Consider the following 21,990-nt stretch of genomic DNA (forward strand, 5'->3'; position numbering starts at 1 on the left):
GTAAATCACATTCCTTGTCTCGAACCCAAGAGATAAAAACTTATATCCACACAAAACCTACATGCAAATGTATATTGCAGGTTTATTCATAACTGCCAAACTTGGAAGCAACCAGGATGTTCTTCAGTTGGGGAATAGATCAACTGTGGTGTATCTATATAATGAAATGTTATTAAGTGATAGTTTGCACACAGATCTTCAGAGTAGCTTTATTTTTAACAGCCCCCATGCTGGAAACAACCCAAACATCCACTAATAACTAAATGGATAAAAAACAATTGTGGTATATGCATACAATGAAGTAATACTCAACAATACAAATGAACAACCTATTGATACATGCAACAAGATGAATTAAGTTCAAAATAGTTATGGATAGTGAAAAAGGCCGGAGCCCTCCTCCCCAGAATGTATATATCATATAATTCCATCTATACAAAATTCTAGAAAATGCTTCCTCTTTTTTGTGAATTGTGAGAAAGGGTATTAGAAAGATAGAGATAAAAGGATTATAAAAGGACACAAGGAATCTTTCAGTTGTGTTGAATATGTTCATTATCTTGATTGTGGTGATGGTTTCACAGGTATATACACATGCTGAAACGTAACACATTTCACACTTTAATATGTGCAGTTTATTTCATGTCAATCATATCTCAATGAAGTTTTTGTGAACTAAATGTTCCCCATAAAGTCATTTACCATCCCCCTTAGAAAGTCACATCTGCCAACTATTTTGGTTTTACCACATCCCTCTCTCCACAATTCAGGAGGGTGACCCCTGCCTCAATGTCAGCAAAAACCAGAGCAATGAAATCCATGTCCACTTCAGTCACTAGGAATGCTAGCTGGGTCAGAGAAGCCCTATCATTGGATCTCTCTTTCATCTGTCCTGAGGTTCCTGCCTGTGTAGTGATGGCTACAACATCAACGGCCCAGGGAGGTAGAAAAATTCACAAACCTTAGACACTCCCAGTGGCCTTGGCCACAGAAGATAAAGAGTCTGAAGGTTCTGAGAATTTCTATATTCTCATCCCACAAAAATCATGGACATTTGTAGATGCCTCTGTCAGAGGAGACACTCATCCCCACTCCATTTTCTCAGTGTTTCTGTCCCAATTATGAGCCCCATCTTGCCCTGTAGGCCTTCCAGGCAATGACACCTGCCTATGGGAATCAGGACATCAGGGACTGACTTCTGTGCAGATCCAAGAGACAGAAATCCCTCAAAAGTGCTGGGGAACATGGAACACTCTCTAGGAACAAGAGACCCAATTCATGTTTCCAGAAGCACTGGAGATTCTCACACCAACCATGCTCTCCTCAGAAATGAACTTGGGGCTCACAGGAAACCTAGCCTCCTAGGCCACAGGATGAGGCACACAAAGCTCTTCACTCTTTTCCAGCAAGCCTTGGGCACAAAGAAAATTAGGCCAGCTAGACTGGGATCTGTTCTGTCACTCTGCTAACCCTTCTGAGGCATAGAAAGTTAGTGCAGACAACAGGTGTTCCTCTCTTCATGTTGGAAGAACCCAACTTTTTCTTAATCCATTCCACACAGTGAATAGACAGCCCCCACCCCCTCCACACACACACAAAGTAAAGACTGCCAGAGCAGGCCTGTGTCACCGCACAAATCAGAGCAGCATGGGGCAAGCAGTTCAAAAGATTGGGGATTTAGAAGACAACAAGTGAGTCATGGTTATTATGTTTACAGCTGACACTGTTCGTGAAGAGAAATCTTGTCTGGAAATCCCCAGCAGACTCCAGTTCAGAATCTCTTCGCCAGGGCTGGATAATGTCCACTCAGAATCCAGTCAAGGGAGTTGGAAGTGAGGACCTCACTGGGCTCAGAACACTCAATATTCCATCCAGAGAACAGGAGAGAGAGCACAGGAGTCTGCCTTCCCTGACCATACTAGAGTGGCTGACACACACTGTGGGACCTTGATAGCTGGGAGCAATGAGATGGCTTCCGCCATAGGCACGGGCAGTGATAGAACTCCGTCAAAAGCCCTAGAGAGTTCAGAAAGTGCAATGCACCTCATGGAAGCTTCCCACCTATGTGGTACTAATTGGGAATCTCCCCATAATACATGTATGGATGTACAAGGTTCACCTGCTGGGTGACTTTCACAAAGGGTAATCACAGAGATGTTCTCTGATGTGAGTCCTATCAGGTTGAACAAGGAGATGAACATTTTCTACATTTGTAAGGCCTTTCTCTAGTGAGAACTTCCTGGTGCTAAACAAGTTTAAGAGATGTAACTAAAGGACCACCAAAACTATTGCATTCATGAGGCTTTTCTCCAGTGTGAACTTTCTGGTGGCGAACAAGATGGGAACTTCTACTGTAGGCTTTCCCACATTCACTGCACACATAAGGCTTTTCTCCAGTGTGAACCCGCTGATGTAGAATGAGGCTAGAGTTTCGGCTAAAGAATTTCCCACATTCACTGCATTCATAAGGTCTTGCTCCAGTGTGAACTTTCTTGTGTTGAACAAGGTGGGAGCTACTAATGTAGGCTTTTCCACATTCACTGCACACATAAGGCCTTGCTCCGGTGTGAACCCTCTGGTGTAGAATGAGGCTGGAATTGTGGCTAAAGCATTTTCCACATTCACTGCACTCATAAGGCTTCGCTCCAGTGTGAATCCTCTGGTGTACAATGAGGTTGGAGCTATGGCTAAAAAATTTTCCACATTCACCACACTCATAAGGCCTTTCTCCAGTGTGGATTTTCTGGTGCTGCACAAGTGTGTCTTTACGGCTGAAGGCTTTCCCACACTCACTGCATTCATAAGGCCTTGCTCCAGTGTGAATTATCTGGTGCTGAACAAGTGTGTCTTTGCAGCTGAAAGCTTTCCCACATTTGCTGCACACGTAAGACCTTGCTCCTGTGTGGACTCTCCGATGTTTAATGAGGCTGGAGTTATGGCTAAAAAACTTTCCACATTCAATGCATTCATAAGGCCTTGCCCCAGTGTGAATTCTCCAGTGCTCAATAAGGTGGGAGCTTTGGCTAAAGAATTTTCCACACTCACTACACTCGTAAGGCCTTTCTCCAGTGTGAAATCTCTGGTGCTGCACAAGTGTATCTTTACGGCTGAAGGCTTTTCCACATTCACTGCACTTATAAGGCCTTTCACCAGTGTGAATTCTCTGGTGCTGAACAAGGTGGGAACTTCTGCTGTAGGCTTTTCCACATTCACTGCAGTCGTAAGACCTTTCTCCAGTGTGAACTCTCTGGTGCTGAACAAGTGTGTCTTTGCGGCTGAAGGCTTTTCCGCATTCGCTGCATGTGTAATGTCTTTTTCCAGTGTGAAATTTCTGGTGCATTTTTAAGTGAGACAGGTGAATGAAGGCCTTTCCACACTCTTTACACACATGTGATGTCTCTCCACTGTGAATTTTTCTGTGATTAATGAGAGCTGATTTCTCATTGGACATATTTCCACATGGTGTGCACCTAAAGGGTCTTACTTCAGTACAACTTACCTGGTTGCCAAGGAGAGTGAAGGTATTCAGGAAGGTGTTCCCATTGTCAGTGCAACTGAAAAGCACCAGTCCATCGTGGTCTCCCTGGGGTTGGCCAAGATTAGTGCTGTGTGGGAAAGACTCCGTGAACTCAGTCCTTTTGTATGGAATCATCCCACTGACAGACGACTGGCAATGGAAGAGGCCAGAGTTATCTAGCAAGTCCATCCCTTCCTCCCTGCAAGTAAAGGGTCTCCCTAACATGTGGAATTCACAGCTCTTCACATATGAGGTCCCACCAGCAGCCCCTCTGAAGAGATCCTCTCCACTATACCGCTTTTGGTGTTGGTAAAAGTTTGCACTGAACAAGAATCCTCTCCTACATGGGCCACGTGTGTACAGCTTCTGCAAGGGGTGTGATCCCTGGTGTTTGGCCAAGTGCAAAATATCTTTTACGAGTGGGTCACACACCTCACACAGGTGGGCTTTTGGGATAAATGCACCTGACTTGGAAGTCCTGAGCTGCGACCCTCCTACAGAAACACTCTGCTCAGAAGGTGTCTCCTCATTATCTGCTTCACGCCAACAATCTGAAAGCAAAAAGATGCTGGTGAGGTAAATGTTGACTCTGGTGGACAGCAGCAGCCCAATCTTGTGTGTGAGAAACCCCAAAGAATGAGGGCATTGGCTTGCTGGTGGGACAAGGGAGCCAGGATCAGGATGAGAAAAGGCCCACTGTTGGTCCTGGACCTCTTAAGGTCACAGTAAGGAGAAACAATGAGGAGGCACAATGGTGGTACATGGTAGAGGGCACAGAGAAGTTTCCAGCTTGCTCCTCCATTGAGTAGGGCCTTGGCTGCTGAGCTCTCTACAGAAAAATGTGTCCAGGCCCAGGAAAATCTGACTGTGAATAAGTAGCTGGTTCTTAAGGATTATTTTAGGAAATATGCATGACTCATTGCACATTAAAGTAGCCAGCATTGCAGAGTATTGCAGAGGGAGAAGAGAAAAATGAATGAGATAAAGACGCCAAAGAGGAAGGAAACAGCCAAGGGATGGAAGACAGAAAAGAAGTGACAAATGGACAAAGTACCAAAAATAGGGAAGTAAAGGTAGAAGTGAAGTATCATTACAGGCCCTGGCAAACACTAGTGAACACAAAGTAGGCTAAAAGTATGATCTGAACCCAGCACTAACATGACGATCCTCCAGCTCCCTCTCTGGGCCTCTCTCACTGTGGCTGGATCAGGTCTGCCCTGTCAGATACCCAAGGCTTCCTGCCCCTCTCCAAGTGAGCCACTACATGGGATCTGGAAGATAAAGCTATAAAGAAAACCCTGGGCAGACGAGTGGCCTAGGCAGACCCACCCCACAGAGAAGAAAATGAAATGTTAAAAAACAGAACCCTGAAGGAAGATTTAGCAGAACAGGCCTGAGGGCAGACCTGGGACACTGAGCTGCCGTGGATCTAGACAGTTACCTGGCCACAGAGTGCACAAGCCATGCTGAACCTGCTGAACAGAATGAAAAGGCCCTGAGCCCCTAGCCCATTTCCAGCAAGGCTCTGGGCAGCGAGTGCTGGAACTGCTCAGCAAGGGAGGGGATGCTGCACACAGCCCAGCCCTGGCACCCATAGCACCTCCTCTGGGAGAAGAGTCACTGAGCTAGCTGGACAAAAAGAGCGGCCTCTGGAACACAGGGCAATAACCAAATCAAGGGCCACAGGAGTGAGTGGGAGGGCCTGGGGAAGGCAGCCTCTGAGAAGGCCTGGGAATACCTGACTCCCAGCGTTCTCACCCTTGTGTAAGCCTCTTCCTTTGCCTGTAGGCATGGCCTGGCTTATTTCTAAGGATAATGGGATAATGGATGTCACTTTCAAGGTCAGGTTAGGAAAGGACTGGATTCCATCCTGGACATTCTCTCTCACTCACTTGCTCAGAGAGAAGCAGCATCCATGTTAGGAGGTACATTACAGAAAGGGCAACATGACAAGGAACCAAGGGAGGCCACTGGCCAACAGCCAGAGAGGGACTATTTGTCACAGTTCAACAAGCCACAAGAAACAAAATCTTGCAAACAACCACACAAGTGCATTTGTAAGTGGACTCTTCCTGAGATTGGCATTCAGATGAGAACACAGCCCTGACTAAAACCTCATGAGAGCACATGAGTAAGCTGTGACCAGGTTCCTGATGCACTGAAATTGAAATAATATATATATTCTTTTACTGTTTTAAACTACTGAATTGGGGCGTAATCTGCCATATACCAATAGATAAAACAGAGACTTACCCAGTGAGGCCACCAGTGCAAAGTTCTCCAGCATCACATCACGGTACAGAAGTCTCTGAGCTTCCTCAAGGAGCTCCCACTCTTCCCGGGAGAAGTACACGAACACATCCTCGAAGGTCACATGGTCCTGTCATGATGGCGGACAGCTGAACCCATAGGCAACAGGAATCCCCAGTCTTTTTTTTTTTTTTTTTTTAGATTTTATTTATTTATTTATTCATGACAGACGGGGTTGGGGGGGCAGGCAGAGACACAGGCAGAGGGAGAAGCAGGCTCCATGCAGGGAACCTGATGTGGGACTCAATCTTGGGTCCCCAGGATCACATCCTGGACCAAAGGCAGTGCTAAACCGCTAGGCCACTGAGGCTGCCCAAGAATCCCAGTCTATGCATGCACGCAGCCACCGCTGGTCCCTCTCCTCCCAGCCTCCTAGCTCAGAGGAGACACCAGGACACCACTAGCGCCTGCTCTCTCATGTCTCTCTGAGTGCAGCCCAGAGCCAGGTAGGTGGGCAGATAGATACTATGTAATCTATGGGTCGGCCATGAAGGGCACCAAATGCTCTCCTGCTGTCCTTCACACCATGCTTCCCCGAAGATACAACCTTAAGGCCATGAGATCACACTTCCCCCAACATATATTTTATTCTTTGAACCACCCCTTTTTCCCATTTGGAACTGCCACTACAACTAACAAATTTCTGGTCCATAACATATGCACCTATAGGGCACCCCCACGCCAAAATGCCACTCTGCACATGGTGTCCAAAAAGTGCACATATATCATTGTGACAGGCACCACTGTCACCAGTGCCTAAGCAAGAGACCCAGTTCATAGTCCCAAGTTTCAACTTTCTTGTTATTACTTTTTAAGATTTTATTTATTTATTAAAGAGCAAGAACAAGAGCGATTACAGAGGGAGAGGGAGAAGCAGACTCCCCAACGAGCAGAGAGCCCGACGTGTGGCTCAATCCCAGGGCCCCAAGATCATGACCCGGGCAGAAGGCAGACACTCAACCAATCGAGCCACCCAGGTATCCCTCAACTTTCTTGTTTTTCACTGCATTGCCATCATGACCTGGAGATACTCTCTCCTAAATGTAACCCACAGCTCTACCCCATTTCACATACTGGCCATCACCTTTTGAACTTCTGAAACTAATACCCCTCCCAGAACTAAAAACCTGCACCCACCTTGATGTCTCAACTAAGGAGTCTCTAGACTTCTTAAAACTCAACGTGAGGAAAGCCTAATCCCCAATGTAACTACAGAAAATTACTCTATCAGCTTCCCAACCAGGTAAAGAAAACAAAACAAAACAAAACCCTCTAGGGTCACCCATAACTCATCCGTTTCTCTCATTCACCCTTCACATCAGAAAATCTGGCCACCCTGCTTATAAAACAGATATAAAATCCACCAATGTCTCTCACTTCCACAGCCACTTCTCTGGGCCAGTTACCTACCATCAACACAGACAACTGCAGTAGGTTCCCCACTCATGTCCATGCTCTGTTTTCAACTAGAGAGCAGCTCAAGGGAATCCATTAAATCTTAGTCAGGTCACCTTTCTCTTCTGTTCCAAACCTCCCATGTCTTTCACTACCCTCAAATTGAGGTCCAGCTCCTCAGCCTGCCATTCCGGACTCCTGACCCTGCTCGCAACAGACAAGTAAGATCTGTGGTTCCTTGAGGACTCCCAACACAATCTTACCTGCCAGCATTTGCACAACGCTGTCCCTGGGCCCAATACACCCTTCAATCTTTATCCTATTGGCTATCAGAAGTAGGAAACTCTATTAACTCCTTGCCCGGACTCAATGCTGGGTTAGAAATACCACCTACTTACGGTCCCCAGACTAAAATGCAGATAGAGGAACAAGTAGAGAGTCCCAGAATATCGTATTACTATGTCTCATCAGAAAACCCAGTGGGCCCTACTTTATTTATTTTTAAAGATTTTATTTATTTAGTCATGAGAGATATTGAGAGGCAGACACATAGGCAGAGGGAGAAGCAGACTCCCTGCGGGGATCGTGATGGGGGACTGGATCCCAGAATCCCACCCTGAGCCGAAAGCAGACACTCAACCACTGAGCCTCCCAGGCGTCCCAAGTGGGCCTTATTTTAAAAGCAGATACTGAACTCATACACTATCCTGACCCCCACTGCTACCACTCTGGTCCACCTACCATCAACACTCACCTGGTTTACTGAGGTAAATTCCATTCTGGTCTCCCTACCCGCCGCCATGCCCCCCAATCTTTCCACTCTGCAGCCCCACGGAGTCTGTTAACACCTAAGTCAGATCATCTCCCTTCTTTATTTCAAACCTTCACGACTCCCACAACCATCAGAACATAAGCCCAGCTCTTCAGGCTGCCATTCCAGGCCTGACCCCTGACCACCTGCTCTCTGTTGTCACCAGGTGATGTAACAGGCACCTACTGCTCCTGGAACACGAATTCATTCCCACCTCCAAATATGTCTACTAGCTGGCTCCTGCATCTCGGAAACCCTTGCACACCTCATCCCAGGGATGCTGGAACCCGGAACCTCACCGCAGATGCTTCGGGAGGGACCGCCCTCCGCTGCCCTTACATTCAGGAGAAGGGAACGTTAAAGGCAAAGTGAGGAGGATCCTTGGACATGCCACCCCCTCTATCGGGGTCGGCGAGGGCCTGAGGGACCCTCTGCTCACCTGAGCCCGGTACATCAGCGCCGGGACAGCCATGGGATCCTGTAAGCAGAACCAGGTCGTGAAAGGTAGGCAAACCCGGCGGGTCCTGCGGGCTCAGCGGGAACCAAACCTCCGTGAGGCGGGGAGACCTCGGCCGACCGGCGCGCTCCGAGCCCGTCTCCCCCGCGTGAAAGCGAGCCCAGGCTCAGGGTGCGGCGGCCGGGGACGGACGAGGACGGCGCGGGGTTGCGAAGACCTCGGGAGGGGCGTTGCCCCGGAGGACACCTCCGCGCAAGGTCGCCCTCCCACGACAGGGCTCATGGAGGCCAACAAAAGCGCGTGTTTTACCGTCCTTCCCTGCCCGGTTCCAGAGAGCCGCAAGGGAAGCGTACCACCCCAGGTCCCAACACTCTGCCGCCGGCGCGGAGAGCCCCGGCACAGGCAAAATACGTCACGATTACGACGCCGGAAGTCCCACCTCTGCCGCCAAGGCAGCGGGAGACGCCTTGTTCCGGGCTGTCAATGGCACGACGCCAAGGCAGTGGGCACAGATTTCTGGGTAATGTAGTTGGTGCCCTGCATCGAACTAGGCAATAGGCATCTTTCCGGGTTTTCTTGAAAACAGCAAAGTGGCTCCGGCGGAGGCTGCGGGGAGGAGAAACATGGGAGAAATATGGTCCAGTAGTGCCAAATCTCCTCTTACACTGACACACCCATATTTCTTTGGTCACCTGGGACAAAGCCCATCCTCAGAGGTCTCCAGCACGTGATCCAGTCTTTAATCCTGGGGGAGCTACTTCACCTCTCAGCTTTGAGGACTAAGTTGTTTTTTTGTTTGTAAGATTTTATTTATTTATGAAAGACACACAGAGGCAGAGACATAGGCAGAGGGAGAAGCAGGCTCCCTATGGGGAGCATGATGCGGGACTCAATCCCAGAACCCAGAATAAGGACTTGAGCGGAAGGCAGATGCTTAACCACTGGGCTACCCAGGTGCCCAGGGGACTGAGATTTAAATTGAATGGTGAATATGCCTCGTTGGTGGGGCCTTTGTGTGGTATTGTTATATATTCCTCTAATTCCTTGATTCCCAAATTTAAGCCCCTGACCTGACAGTATCATCATCACCGTAAACTCTCTGACCCAACCTACACTTCCCAACAGATAAAACCTGTGGGCAGGGCCCTAGCTTAAGCTTAAGAGCTGGAACTCTCTTGAAAAGTCATGACAAAAAAAAAAAAAAAAAGTCATGACTGTCTTCCTTCCCCCAAAATTTAATAACTAAAATGGGAAAACAGTACAACCTACTTCATGGGAAATGAAATGATAAATGCTTAACACAGAGCCTAGTGCTAAATATTTACAAGCTGTTATTGTTACTATTCATCATCATTACCAGTTTCTCACATGTACTGCTGTAGGAGGATGTCAGGGACCTCTCTTTGCCGAATCACTAATGATATTTGTTAAAACACAACATATAACCATTGTGACTCAGCAAGTAGCATCATGAGGGTTAGAATTTTTGCATTAAACACATGTGCATACCATTAGGTGCATTTAATTAAAAAAAAAGACATCCTATACAAGAAGGTTTCATAAAGCACAGGTAGGTCTATTGTCCAAGGGACACATCCTTACAGCCCATTGATTCAAAACATAGGACTATCAAGACTAATTGATCTTAGCCTTAAGTGGGTGTGGACTTAATATGGTTTCATATCGTTGACCTTATCAGGTCAACCAAATCAGTTGTTTTGCTAGCAAAAATGGGTTTATTCTAGAATAGCAGAGAATTGCAATTCAGGACAGGTAAGCTATGACAAAAACCATAGACTAGTTTAACAAAGGAAAACAATTGTTCTGTGGAGAAGAAAGAGCAACTTGGGAAGTATTGTTTTGAATGGAAGTCCATTGGAGAAAAGCAAGAGTTCAGGATGATGATGATTTCTCTTTGGTTAAGTTGCTGGGGTGGTCGATTTATTGTAAGAGATGAAATGTACATCTTTTCCTGTCCAGGCTTGTAATTGATGATTCTTCCCTGTTGAAGATTCTTCTCTTGACCTCTGTAATTGGCGATTCTTGACTTCCAGTGGTACTGCGTGAGAGCTCCCCCTTCTGGCTTCCCAATTCTATTATAGTGACATTTTCTTTTACTAATTTTCACATTTCCCCCTTTTGACCAAGATCTTTCCCTGAAAACATCGCTAATCAAGAGTCAGTTTTTCTTAATTCAGTGACCTTTTGTCCCTTGATGTCAGGAAGGACCTTTCCTGGATATCATGTCTCACGTTGGAGGACTCTAGGTCTGAAAATAGCCAACCAAAAAATATTTATCCGCACTAATTCTGACTTGAGGAAGAAAATTTCTCCCTATGGAGCCCATCCTGGAGTTATGTATACCTCCTGGAAGTCCCTGCTTTAAAAGGCCATGAAAGCAGAATAGTGCAAGAACATACTGAAAGAATTAACCAAGTGCATTTGGGAAGAGAGTGCAGGTATAAACATAATGCAACAGCTGATGGACTTTTTGTAAAACAGTCCATCAAAAACTTCAAAACGTTTTTAAACAGTATTGTTATCTCAAAAGAACTGTTTGGAACCAAATGCATTATCAGCAATACAGTCTTAAAGTTTTAAATTCAGAAACCATGAATTTGGCTGAGAATCCAGAGTCAGTTAATAGTCCAGATTAAAAGAAGGAAGGAAGGAAGGAAGGAAGGAAGGAAGGAAGGAAGGAAGGAAGGAAGGAAGGAAGGAAGGAAGGAAGGAAGGGCTGTAAATCTTGAACTTTTTATTATACCTTGTCCAAACATCTTAGGAAACAAGTCTTGTCAGATGTCATCTGCTTCAATCCCAGGAAATCTTTACTTTCAGGCCACCCAGCAGATGGCAGGTCCAGTCAGAGTTTGGTGCTTTCTTTAGATGTGTTACATGAATTTAAAAGGAGTCTATTCCCTGGAGTTTGGCAGCACAAGTGTTGTGGGGCCTTCCTGGTGAGTCTTTCTGGAGTAATCCTTTCCAGTAGATGAAATCTTCAGGTTGCAAAGTGTGATGCTTAGGGTCTCCATCTCCCAGGAGTGCATTGTGAAAATGTTGCTCTACTGAAGCATGGAATTTTTAATAGAAGCAATTGGGCCTTATAATATTTAATTATATCTGTGGGTCAAAGGAAACAGGGGCCAAGATGTCCTATGCTATCTCAAAGGGGGAGAGTCTACGTAGGAGGAATCTGAGATTTAGAAGGATCAATGGCAATATTTTTGGTCAAGGTACGTAGAGGATCATTACACATTTTACCAATAGATTCTTAACAGTGCCATTAATGTGTTCAACTAACCCTGAGGACTGAGGATGGTACACAAAATGATTATAAAATCATCCAAACAGAACAAAACTGTTGAAGCACCTGACTGGTAAAATGGGTTACTCAACCACTATGATGTTTGAGAGGTGTTTCTCAGGTAGGGATAATCTTTTCTAAGAGAGCCACAGAAGAAGTGGCCTGTCTACAAGGGAAAATTTTGGTACAGTGGAGAAAATATACAAACCATCACTAAAATATATTTATATCCATGAGACAGGGAAAGCTGTATGAAATTCATCTGCCAAAAAAATAATAAAATAAATAAATAAATAAATAAATAAATAAATAAATAAATAAATAATAAATTCATATGCCAAACCTTGAATGGTTTATTGGGCAGCTCAAAGTGTCTGGGAGTGATTTGCTCAGGTTTCCTTTCCCTTTGGACAAGCAGGACAAGTGAATTGTTATTTTTTGTGGCTTTATTAATATTTTCTCACCAATATTGGTTCATCAAAACAATCATTTTTGTCAGTAGATGAATGGTTGTACATTAGCAAAAAGTGGGAATTTTAGAATTTCTGGTAGGGCTGTACTGTCATTTTGTCCAAATAATAATTCTCTCTTTTTATCAAATCAGTAATTATTAGTATTCCAATATTTTTTCCTTTTTTGGAGCCAAGTGTTGGGTGTCTCTGGCCAGTTTTTCCAAATTATCATCTGGGAGAACATCCCTTTGGACTGGACAGAGGTTTGGCTATTGAGTCTCCTTGAGAGCACCATTTGGCAGAAGTATGAGTGAGGTGGATTCCTTTTGCCTCCAGGGAGTCAAATGTGGAATGCCCAGGAAGCTTAATAACAGCCAGAGCAGCCGGCCTGTTGATATAAAGTGGCCAAAGGTAAAGGTGCTGCCTCATTGACTTCAAAACAAATTGCAGTGGCATACCCAGCATGATATTTACTATTTTCATCCTTTAAATATGAATCATTTGTAAGCTACAAAAAGTCTGTGGCAGTTAGAAGAGTTTCCTGTAAATTGTTATGAGGAGTCAAAAGAGGTGATCTGTTGAAGTTAAGCAGTGTGAGGGGTTTCATCCATGAAGGAGGGGAGAAGGGTGGCAGGATTAAGGCTATTACAACAAGAGTTACATGAGAGGCAGTTAACAGGAGGATTTCATAGGAGGTAAGGTGACTGACTGAAAGGTGTTGCATATGAAGAGAACTTGGGAGGGCTGCTTCTGCGTGGGATACAGGATGGTTAAGGGGGACTCCATGACTATTTTTGCAGTGGCCTTCACTAAAAGGGTGATGGATGGAATGGCTTTGAGGGAAGGGGGATATCCCCTAGCCACGGGGTCTAATTGTTGGCTATAATACCCTATGGAGTGATGATGGTCCTCAAGTTTTTTGGGTGAGCACTCTAAGGGCATTACCTTCCCTCACACATACAAAGAGGGAAAAGACAAGTTGATAATACGGTTGTCCCCCAAAGACTTTTCTTTAAAGTCCCAAGACCTATGTCACTCTGACCTTTCCAAATAATAGGGTTAAGTTTGGCATTTTTAAAAAGTTGAGCCATAAGAAAGAAGTTTGGAATCCAAATTTGGTAGTAGCCAGCTAGTCCAAGAAAACCTTTTAATTGGAACTTCATTTCAGGTTTAGGGAATTTCAGGATGCCATGAAGCCTACCTGAATCCAAATGTAGTCGTCATTCTGAGATCAGGTGCCCTAGGTATTAAACCTGAGTTTGAGCACATTGCAATTTTTCTTTGGAGACTTTATGTTCCTGTAAGGCCAAAAGTTTTTACAGTTGGAGGCTCTGAAGAGGCTTAAGAAGGAAAGCAAAGAAGAAAATCATCTATGTGTATTGTGACAAAGTAGAGCCTGCAGAAAACTTTATATCACCCAAATCAGCTTTTAAGATTTGTGGAATGTAAGAAGGACTCTGTGAAACCCTGGAATATTGCTGTCCAGGTGGATTGCCATTCTTCCCAAGTGAAGGCAAAAGGCTATCCTTAGCAACTGGAATACTAAAACTGTACTACAAAGGTCAATTACAGTGAAAAATTTGCTTTCAGTGGGATTGGATGTCAATAGTGTATATGGGTTCAGAACAACAAAGTGCCAAATGTTGCTCAGGGGTCCTCGAAAAACCTCCATCCCCAGCCACTGAGTTTTCTCACAGGTAGAACAGGTGTTACAGGGACCAGTGTAGGGAGATAATGAAGCCGTAACCCTTATGATCATCTGTTATGCCTCAAAGAGCTTCTTTATATGATATTGATTAACCCAGGGGGGAGGTTTTGAGGGACTTCTTTGAATTCTGATGGGAAGTATACTGTGGATTCTGCCAATATCAGTTGAATATTTTGCCCAGAAGGAGGATGATAGCTGATCCAATAGGGATAAATGATCGGTGTCCCCAGACTAAAATGCTAGTAGAAATGGAGCAAATAAAAGATGTCAAAGGGTCATTTAATTAGCCTGGTTGGCTATTTTGATTACCTGGTTGGCTACTATCAAATTCTAGAATTATTTTTCCCTTTGGGGAGAAGGAAATTCCAGCATGGTATCTTTTCTAAAAAATCTCAGCCGCATAAATGAAGAGGGATGGAGGAACTTGAGAGAAAAGTGTATCTCTCAAAGGGAATAGGTTCAGAGACAGAAACCTATTGAGGTTTATTAGAGACCCCCACTCTCTGAACTGTTTTATTTTTTTTTAAACTTTTTATTTATGATAGTCAGAGAGAGAGAGAGAGGTGCAGAGACACAGGCAGAGGGAGAAGCAGGCTCCATGCACCGGAAGCCCAATGTGGGATTCGATCCCGGGTCTCCAGGATCGCGCCCTGGGCCAAAGGCAGGCGCCAAACCGCTGCGCCACCCAGGGATCCCTCTGAACTGTTTTAGTATGCCAGCGCAGGGGCTCCTTTATAACAATGGGGTTGAGCACCATAAGTGAAGCTCTAGTGTCAATAAGACACAGAGAGATTCATTTCCAACCTGGAGAGTGATTTCTCCAAACTGATTAGAGGGAAAATTGGGAAGAGACCTCCGTGGCTCCTCTGAGCCCACTGCTGGGAATTAGAACATTGGAAGGGTTGGCTAGGAGGCTGAAGGTGCCTGGAGCACTTAATTTTATAAGAACCTTTTACCTAATCTCCTGGCTTTTGCAATAATGGCAGAGACCATGAGGACTGTGATTTTGTTTAGGAGCTGCATTTGTGTGAGATGAAGACTGATATCCAGCAGCTGAAGGCCACCATATCTGGTTCTCTTCCTTATCAAGACACCATCTTCCCATCATCTGGATCTGCAGCTCCCAAGGAAGCAATAATCCTGGGGAACTATGAAAACTGGAATCACTGAGGCCCAAGGAGGGAACTCCAGTAAGGAGCACAAATGAAAAGATAAAACAAAGAAACCTTTTTACAATCACTCCTGCCCATATTCCATTGGCCAAAATTTATTTACATGGTCCCAAATTAAGTGTAAGGAAAGTGAGGATATGCCTGTCCTCTTGGGTGTCCAAAATAATAGTATTGGTGAACACCTAGACATACAATCCATCAATTTGATCACCAATACCCATTTTATCATTTATCATCTACATTCTACTCTTTTACACCCTTGCTGATACGACAACCAAAACATCATCCATTCACTGACTGCATCTCAAAGTTAGGGTCACTGGGTGAAGTCTTAGGCAACTCAGGTCCAAATACTGTTTCTCCATTATATATACATGTCTTCACTCACACCCATTATAGTTATCTGTCCAGAACACAGTAAAAGGACATATTGAAACTGTGGAAGAAATAACCACAACCAGTTTTCTATATACAATGAATGCATCTTCAAATTTTTTTATACAATGTAAAACAAGACTATGTGAGACCAAAAATGAGGAATTTAATGGAAAAAAGTAACACAGAAATGACGCTTTAAAGATTCTATTTAAAGGGCTCCTGGAAAAAATAAAATAAAATAAATTTTAAAAAGGGGGCTCCTGGGTGACTCAGTCAGTTGAGTAGCTGACTCTTTATTTTGGCTCAGGTTCTGATCTCAGGATCCTGAGATTGAGCCCCAGAACCAGGCTCCTTGCTCAGTGAGGAGTCTGCTTGAAGATTCTCTCCCTCTGCTTCTGCCCCCCATCTTCTCTCTCTCTCTCAAATAAATAAATAAATAAATAAATAAAATCTTTAAAGATTCTATTTAAGGTTGAAGGAAAGTGATCCCAAGTGAATGGTCTGTGATGGTAGGAGGTATGAGGATTTGTGAGAGTGGTGTGTTTATCGATTAATACAACCATTCATTATCTGTGTAAAACATTAATATTTCCTTTTTGGAGACAGAATGATGGAATTACCATGTATATGCTCAATACCATGTAAACTGAGAGTGGCAAATTAATTTTAAATCTCATATTTTTCAAGAAAGCAAAGATAGTACCTATATTCTATTGTGTTAAAGAAGTATGTTATCATTTTCAGCTTAAGTACTAATAAACAGAATCAGTGTGTACACTTTACAAATTTGAAGGAAAAATTGAAATGTAAAGAAATAAAGTTTTTAAAAGGAAATGTACAGAATAAGTGAGGCAAAGAAAAGCACAAATATCCACAATGTATTTAAACCCAAATATGTATCAACCATCTCATGAAATGAGTATGGAATAAATGCTTAGATCTGAAGCCAGTAATTTTTTATATTCTTTGAAAGCTTTATTTATTTATTTGGGGGGCGGTGCAGAGGGAGAGGGAGAGAGAGAATCTCAAGCAGACTCTGCTTGGAGCACAGAGCCCAAAATGGGGCTTGATCTCATGACCCCAAGACCACGACCTCAGCCAAAATCAAGAGTCAGCTGCTCAACTGACTGAGTCACCCAGGCACCCCAGTAATTTTTATTGATTAAAAATGTCCAACCATAGCATGGACAAAAGGGACACATCTAAAATATAACATACAGAAATGTATAAAACAGGTCTTGAAAAACATACCTGTTATAATTATTTAAAAATATCATATGTGAAACATGTATGTGTATCAGGAAAAAAAATTTGAAGGGAGAAAGCATCACCAAGAAGGTATAATAAAATATGTATGTAATTTGTAATAGTAACTCAAATTATATAAAGCAATGGTTTCAGAATAACAAGGCTAAAGATACCAGTTCATGAATATATCAAGCATTTTTATATCAGCCATCTCAGAAATTATTTTTTTTGCCAAATAATGAAATCCCTATATATTATTTAGAGATGTGTTTAATGAAATTCTATAGGTGCATTAATAGTTTAAAACACATATATTGAGACATTTGGGTGGCTCAGCAGTTGAGCGTCTGCCTTTGGCCCATGGCGTGATCCTGGGATCCTGAGATTGAGTCCCACACTGGCTCTCTGTATGGAGCCTGCTTCTCTCTCTACCCATGTCTCTGTTCTTTCTCTCTACATCTCTCATGAATAAATAAAATTTAAAAAAAATAATGTTTTAAAAAATAAAACACACATATTACAAATAAAGGATGATAATTAACAAGTGATTCATTCATTTCACAAATGCTTTAAAAAAAATCCACAGTAGAGGGCAGCCTGGATGGCTCAGCTGTTTAGCGCTGCCTTCAGTCCAGGGCCTGATCCTGGAGACCCGGGATCGAGTTCCACGTCAGGCTCCCTGCATGGAGCCTGCTTCTCCCTCTGCCTGTGTCTCTGCCTCTCTCTCTGTGTCCTTCTTGAATAAATAAATAAAATCTTAAAAAAAAATCCACAGTAGAGGAAAGCATACTGATTGCATTCATATAGATTTCAAAATCAAGCATAAAATGTACTTATAATTAGTGGTACATATGTAAGGTGTCAAACTATGAATTTATAAGAGAGTTGGGGCACCTGGGTGGCTTAGTGGTTGAGCATCTGCTTTTGACTCAGGTCATGATCCTGGGATCCTGGGATCAAGTCCCACATCAGGCTCCCTGCAGGGAATCTGCTTCTCCGTCTGCCTCTTTCTGTGTGTCCCTCATGAATAAATAAATAAATAAAATCTTTAAAAAAAGAGTTAGTAAAGCAAAATTTCTAGAGAGTTTCTCTAAAGTATAAAATGGGATTGGTAATCTGTGAGGTTCATAAAACATTCTAATCTTGCTATGCTCTTTTATATGCTGTGTGTTGTACATTGATATTTATCTTTTTTTCTATATGTGTAATTTCAATAAGATAAAATGGACAAATCTTAGGTATATGGCTTGATAGGTATTTATTTGCCTGTCAACACGCATATAAGCCCCACCCATACAAAGTCACAGGACATTTCCAACAGCCCTGCAAAGATGACCATTATTGTCCTTTCTCACCATATATTGGGTTCACCTGTTTTTTAACCTTTCTACAAGGTTATAGCATGTACTACTTGGTCTCTGACTTGTATCACTGTCACTCACTGTCTTTTTCTGGGAGATTCATCCACACTGTTGCATGAAGCAGTAGTTTTCATTGCTGTGTTTTTTTCCATTTTATGACCATATAATTTATTTAGGCACGTTCCCATGGATAGCTGTGTGACTAGTTTTAGGTTCTTGGTTATTATTGATAATGTCGCTTATAAATCTATAATCCTAAGGATTCATACCCTTGAGCAACACGGGGGTTAGGTGTGCTGACTGAAAGTTGAAAATCCATATATAACTGCTGACTCTCCCAAAACTTAATAATAGTCTACTATTGACCAGAAGTCTTACTGAGAGCCTAGACAGTTGATTAACACATATTTTGTATGTTACCTCCTGTATCTTTACAATAAAGTAAGCTAGAGAAAATAAAATGCTATTAAGAAAATCATAAGGGGGATCCCTGGTGGCGCAGCAGTTTGGCGCCTGCCTTTGGCCCAGGGCGCGATCCTGGAGACCCGGGATCGAATCCCACGTCGGGCTCCCGGTGCATGGAGCCTGCTTCTCCCTCTGCCTGTGTCTCTGCCTCTCTCTCTCTCTGTGACTATCATAAAAAAAAAAAAATCATAAGGGAGTGGCGCCTGGGTGGTTCAGTCGGTTAAATCTCTGCCTTTGGCTCAGATCATGATCCTAGGGTCCTGGGATAGAGCCCTGCATCAGGCTCCCTGCTCAGTGGGGAGTCTGCTTCTCTGTCTGCCCCTCCCCAACTTGTGTGCTCCCCTCTCCCTCTGGATGTGCACATCCACCAATACAGTTTTGGTAGTTCTGTGTGTGATGGTGTAGTAGAGTTGGCTCCCAAAGTGTGTATGTTCCGTGGCGTGTCTGAGTGTGCTCTGCCTACATCTGCTTCCAGGTGCCCCTGACCAACTGCCCAAACTAGAATCAGGTCCCTTGCTCTGCCACAGCCCAGTCACCTCTAAGGGGATCTCTGAATGCCACTCAGGCACTCTAGAACAATGTCCCCACCGGGATATCTGTGCCCTCAGCTCGTCCCAAGTCAGAATTCACCACCTCTGGGAGGCCTCTCCGGCCAGCCTCTCAGTTAGTCTGATACCCAGGCCCTGGCCTCAAATCTCCCCATGCTGAACTTCCATTTTCTTCAATGCACAGGATGCTTACCCACTCAGAGCTTTGTGTATGATGTTTCCTCTTCCCAGAACTCTGTGTAGGGCTAATTTCTATCTGTATTACAGGTGGAAATTTGGCACAGGAGGGGACATGATTGGAAAGGGAAAGAGAAGGTCAGGAGGATCTTGGGGGCCAGGTCATGGCATTAGTAGCTGGTCTGGCACTCAGCTCCAAACCCTGGGATTCTCCTGTTGAACATAACAAGTTTACAGAACACCAACCTTAGTCCAGGGCATTCAGTGACCATGACAAACTGAGACAGAGACAAAACCATCCCATCATCATATCAGAGCACAGACAAAACAAGAACTCTGTGCAAACAATGGAAATGACCAGGTATCTACCTCTCCTGGGTGACTCAGTGACAGCTACATGATCTACCAGCTGATGCTGTGGTGCCACTTCCAGCCCCTGCTTTGTAGATAAAATATTTCAGGATAGCCAATCATAGATCAACCCCACTTCCCAACAACATCCAATTCAGACCAAATCTCCACTTTCTTAAACCCTCTTACAAATCACTGAGCACAAACCCAGAGCCTGGAAGACATCTTAATACCCTCTTCCTGAGGGTTGCACATTTCCATGAGGGCGATATCCTATACTGCAGTGTATCAATACACCTCACTCTGTTCCACTACAGGTGTCAGGTGCATTTCTGGTGCCAGGTGGCACTGGCACCAAGTACCCATAGACCCAAACACTTCTCTGAACTCCAGGCTTGCATACCCAGCTAGATATCAATACCTCCTCTTAGATATCTAATAGAAACCTCACAAGTAAGTACAAACCACAATTCCTGATGTTGCCCTGTCCTACTCCCCACTTCCCACCTTAGCCACAGTGGCCCTCCTCTGGTTCCCACTCATCAGTCCTGCATCTTGACATGCGCTGTTACTTGGCAGATGTTCTCCAGCTCCAACCCTGCCTGAGTGTCCTGCATCCTTTCAGGGTCTGCTTTGCTTTGTGTGCTTTACCTCAATGCTCATCTTCCCATTTTCTACAAGAACAAGGAACTCCAGGGACCAGTGACAGGACCAATATCATGTGGCTGGGGATGGGCATGGTGCAGACAGGCTGGAATCCCAACCAATTGCAATTTCAAGCTCTTAACACCTATGCCGCTCTGGTGCTCCATAGTTGTCCTCACATCCCCATTACAATCCGCTTATACTGCCAGGGTTCCCAGACAGATTGATGTCAGTGCAAGAAATCCTTTGTTTCACCGGTTTAATGTATGTCCCATGTGAGCTCTAGGGCGGGACCAATGACTCAGTCATCCACGTGTCCTAACCCCCCATGGTGTGCAACGATGGATGCACGTGGTCTCATTCTTGCCACAGGGAGCTCTCTGACTGAACACGTAAGCAAAGGTCTGATGGTGAGAAAAAGGAGGTGAGAGTACAAACCTCGGTCATGATCCACTGGACAGCATGTCACAACTGCTTTGGGACAAACAAAGGCCCAGGCTTCAGAATGTGCCTTGTACCAAAGAGCTCCCGGGTGGGGAAACACCATGCAGTGTTTCTTCAACCCTTACATACCTAGGAGCTCAGTGACAGAGCTACGGTCACTGCATAGACAAGCTCACCCGAGAGAGGACAGAGAAATGCAACTTTTTTTCCCAGTAACAGAAAACTATACATGCTGTCATTGAAAGATTGTTAACTATTGTGATGACTGACTCACGGGGAAGCACATGAATGATGAAAGGTGGTAAGGCACCACAGAAGAGGTTCAGCCCACAACTGTGATGCAGAACTGTGCCTAAAGTCATTGATGAGGTTTTGAGGAGGCTCAAAGTGAGAATGATTATATTTATATTAAAAATTACGCAATTTTCTTTATCATGAGGGAACTATGATCACCTCATACAGTTCAACATTTGTCCTCAAAGACAGTCCCAAAGAAGGCGAATATTCCCAAATGCCCTGCCTGATGAGAACACAAAGGAAGTCCACAGGGGAAAATGGGAAAGTACATGTACCTGTACATGTATGTATACCTCTTCACCCACAGGTAAATTCCACTTTTCTTTCTTTCTTTTTTTTTTTTTTCTTAAGATTTTATTTATTTATTCATGAGAGAGGCAGCGACATAGGCAGAGGGAGAAGCAAGCTCCCTGCAGGGAGCCTGATATAGGAACCAATCCCATGATCCCGGGATCACGACCTGAGCCAAAGCCAGATGCTCAACCACTGAGCCACCCAGGCACCCCCCAATCATTTTTCTTTATAACAATACTTCACACATTCTCCTAAGATTAAAGGATGGGTTTCTTTATCCATGTTTGTTTTTTCAGAGTTTATCATGAATTTACCTTGAATGTGTTTTACTGTTTGTTTTGGCCCTAATTTGACCCCTAGAAAACTACTGAGGTGGAGTTGGAGAAGATCCTCAAGATATTTAAAAAAGTGAAAAACCCAATTAGAGGGAAGTTTTAAGACCCACCTGGGAAGACTGCACGGCTACATGATCACATGATCACTATGATGGCTCAGAGAAAATAAAGAAAAATGCAGATCTGGATCAAGGAAAAGTGAGCAGGCTGGATGTTTAAAACGACATGAAAAAAGGCTTTTTTTTAAATTTTTATTTATTTATTTATGATAGTCACACAGAATGAGAGAGAGAGGCAGAGACATAGGCAGAGGGAGAAGCA

At 44.0% G+C, this 21,990-nt stretch overlaps 1 protein-coding gene across 1 annotated transcript; it reads right to left on the bottom strand.

Annotated features, from left to right (window-relative positions):
- Nucleotides 1-195: 195 nt before the first annotated feature.
- ZNF304 (zinc finger protein 304) lies at nucleotides 196-8,866 on the bottom strand. Its single transcript, XM_055309805.1, has 4 exons — nucleotides 8,800-8,866; nucleotides 8,473-8,511; nucleotides 5,771-5,897; nucleotides 196-4,068 (listed from the first exon to the last, which is right to left on the bottom strand). The coding sequence occupies exons 2-4, from the start codon at nucleotides 8,503-8,505 to the stop codon at nucleotides 2,246-2,248; spliced, it is 1,983 nt and encodes a 660-aa protein (XP_055165780.1). The 5' UTR covers nucleotides 8,506-8,511; nucleotides 8,800-8,866; the 3' UTR covers nucleotides 196-2,245.
- Nucleotides 8,867-21,990: the final 13,124 nt, after the last annotated feature.

The sequence above is a fragment of the Nyctereutes procyonoides genome, unplaced genomic scaffold (assembly GCF_905146905.1).
Source record: "Nyctereutes procyonoides isolate TBG_1078 unplaced genomic scaffold, NYPRO_anot_genome, whole genome shotgun sequence".
Taxonomy (NCBI): domain Eukaryota; kingdom Metazoa; phylum Chordata; class Mammalia; order Carnivora; family Canidae; genus Nyctereutes; species Nyctereutes procyonoides.

Excerpts from the sequence above, each read along its gene's own strand:
- ZNF304 (XM_055309805.1), bottom strand. The coding sequence starts at position 8,505 with ATGGCTGTCCCGGCGCTGATGTACCGGGCTCAG. Across the intron at positions 5,898-8,472 it reads CGCTGATGTACCGGGCTCAG|GACCATGTGACCTTCGAGGA; the intron begins GTGAGCAGAGGG and ends CCATCATGACAG. Across the intron at positions 4,069-5,770 it reads TGCACTGGTGGCCTCACTGG|ATTGTTGGCGTGAAGCAGAT; the intron begins GTAAGTCTCTGT and ends TTTTGCTTTCAG.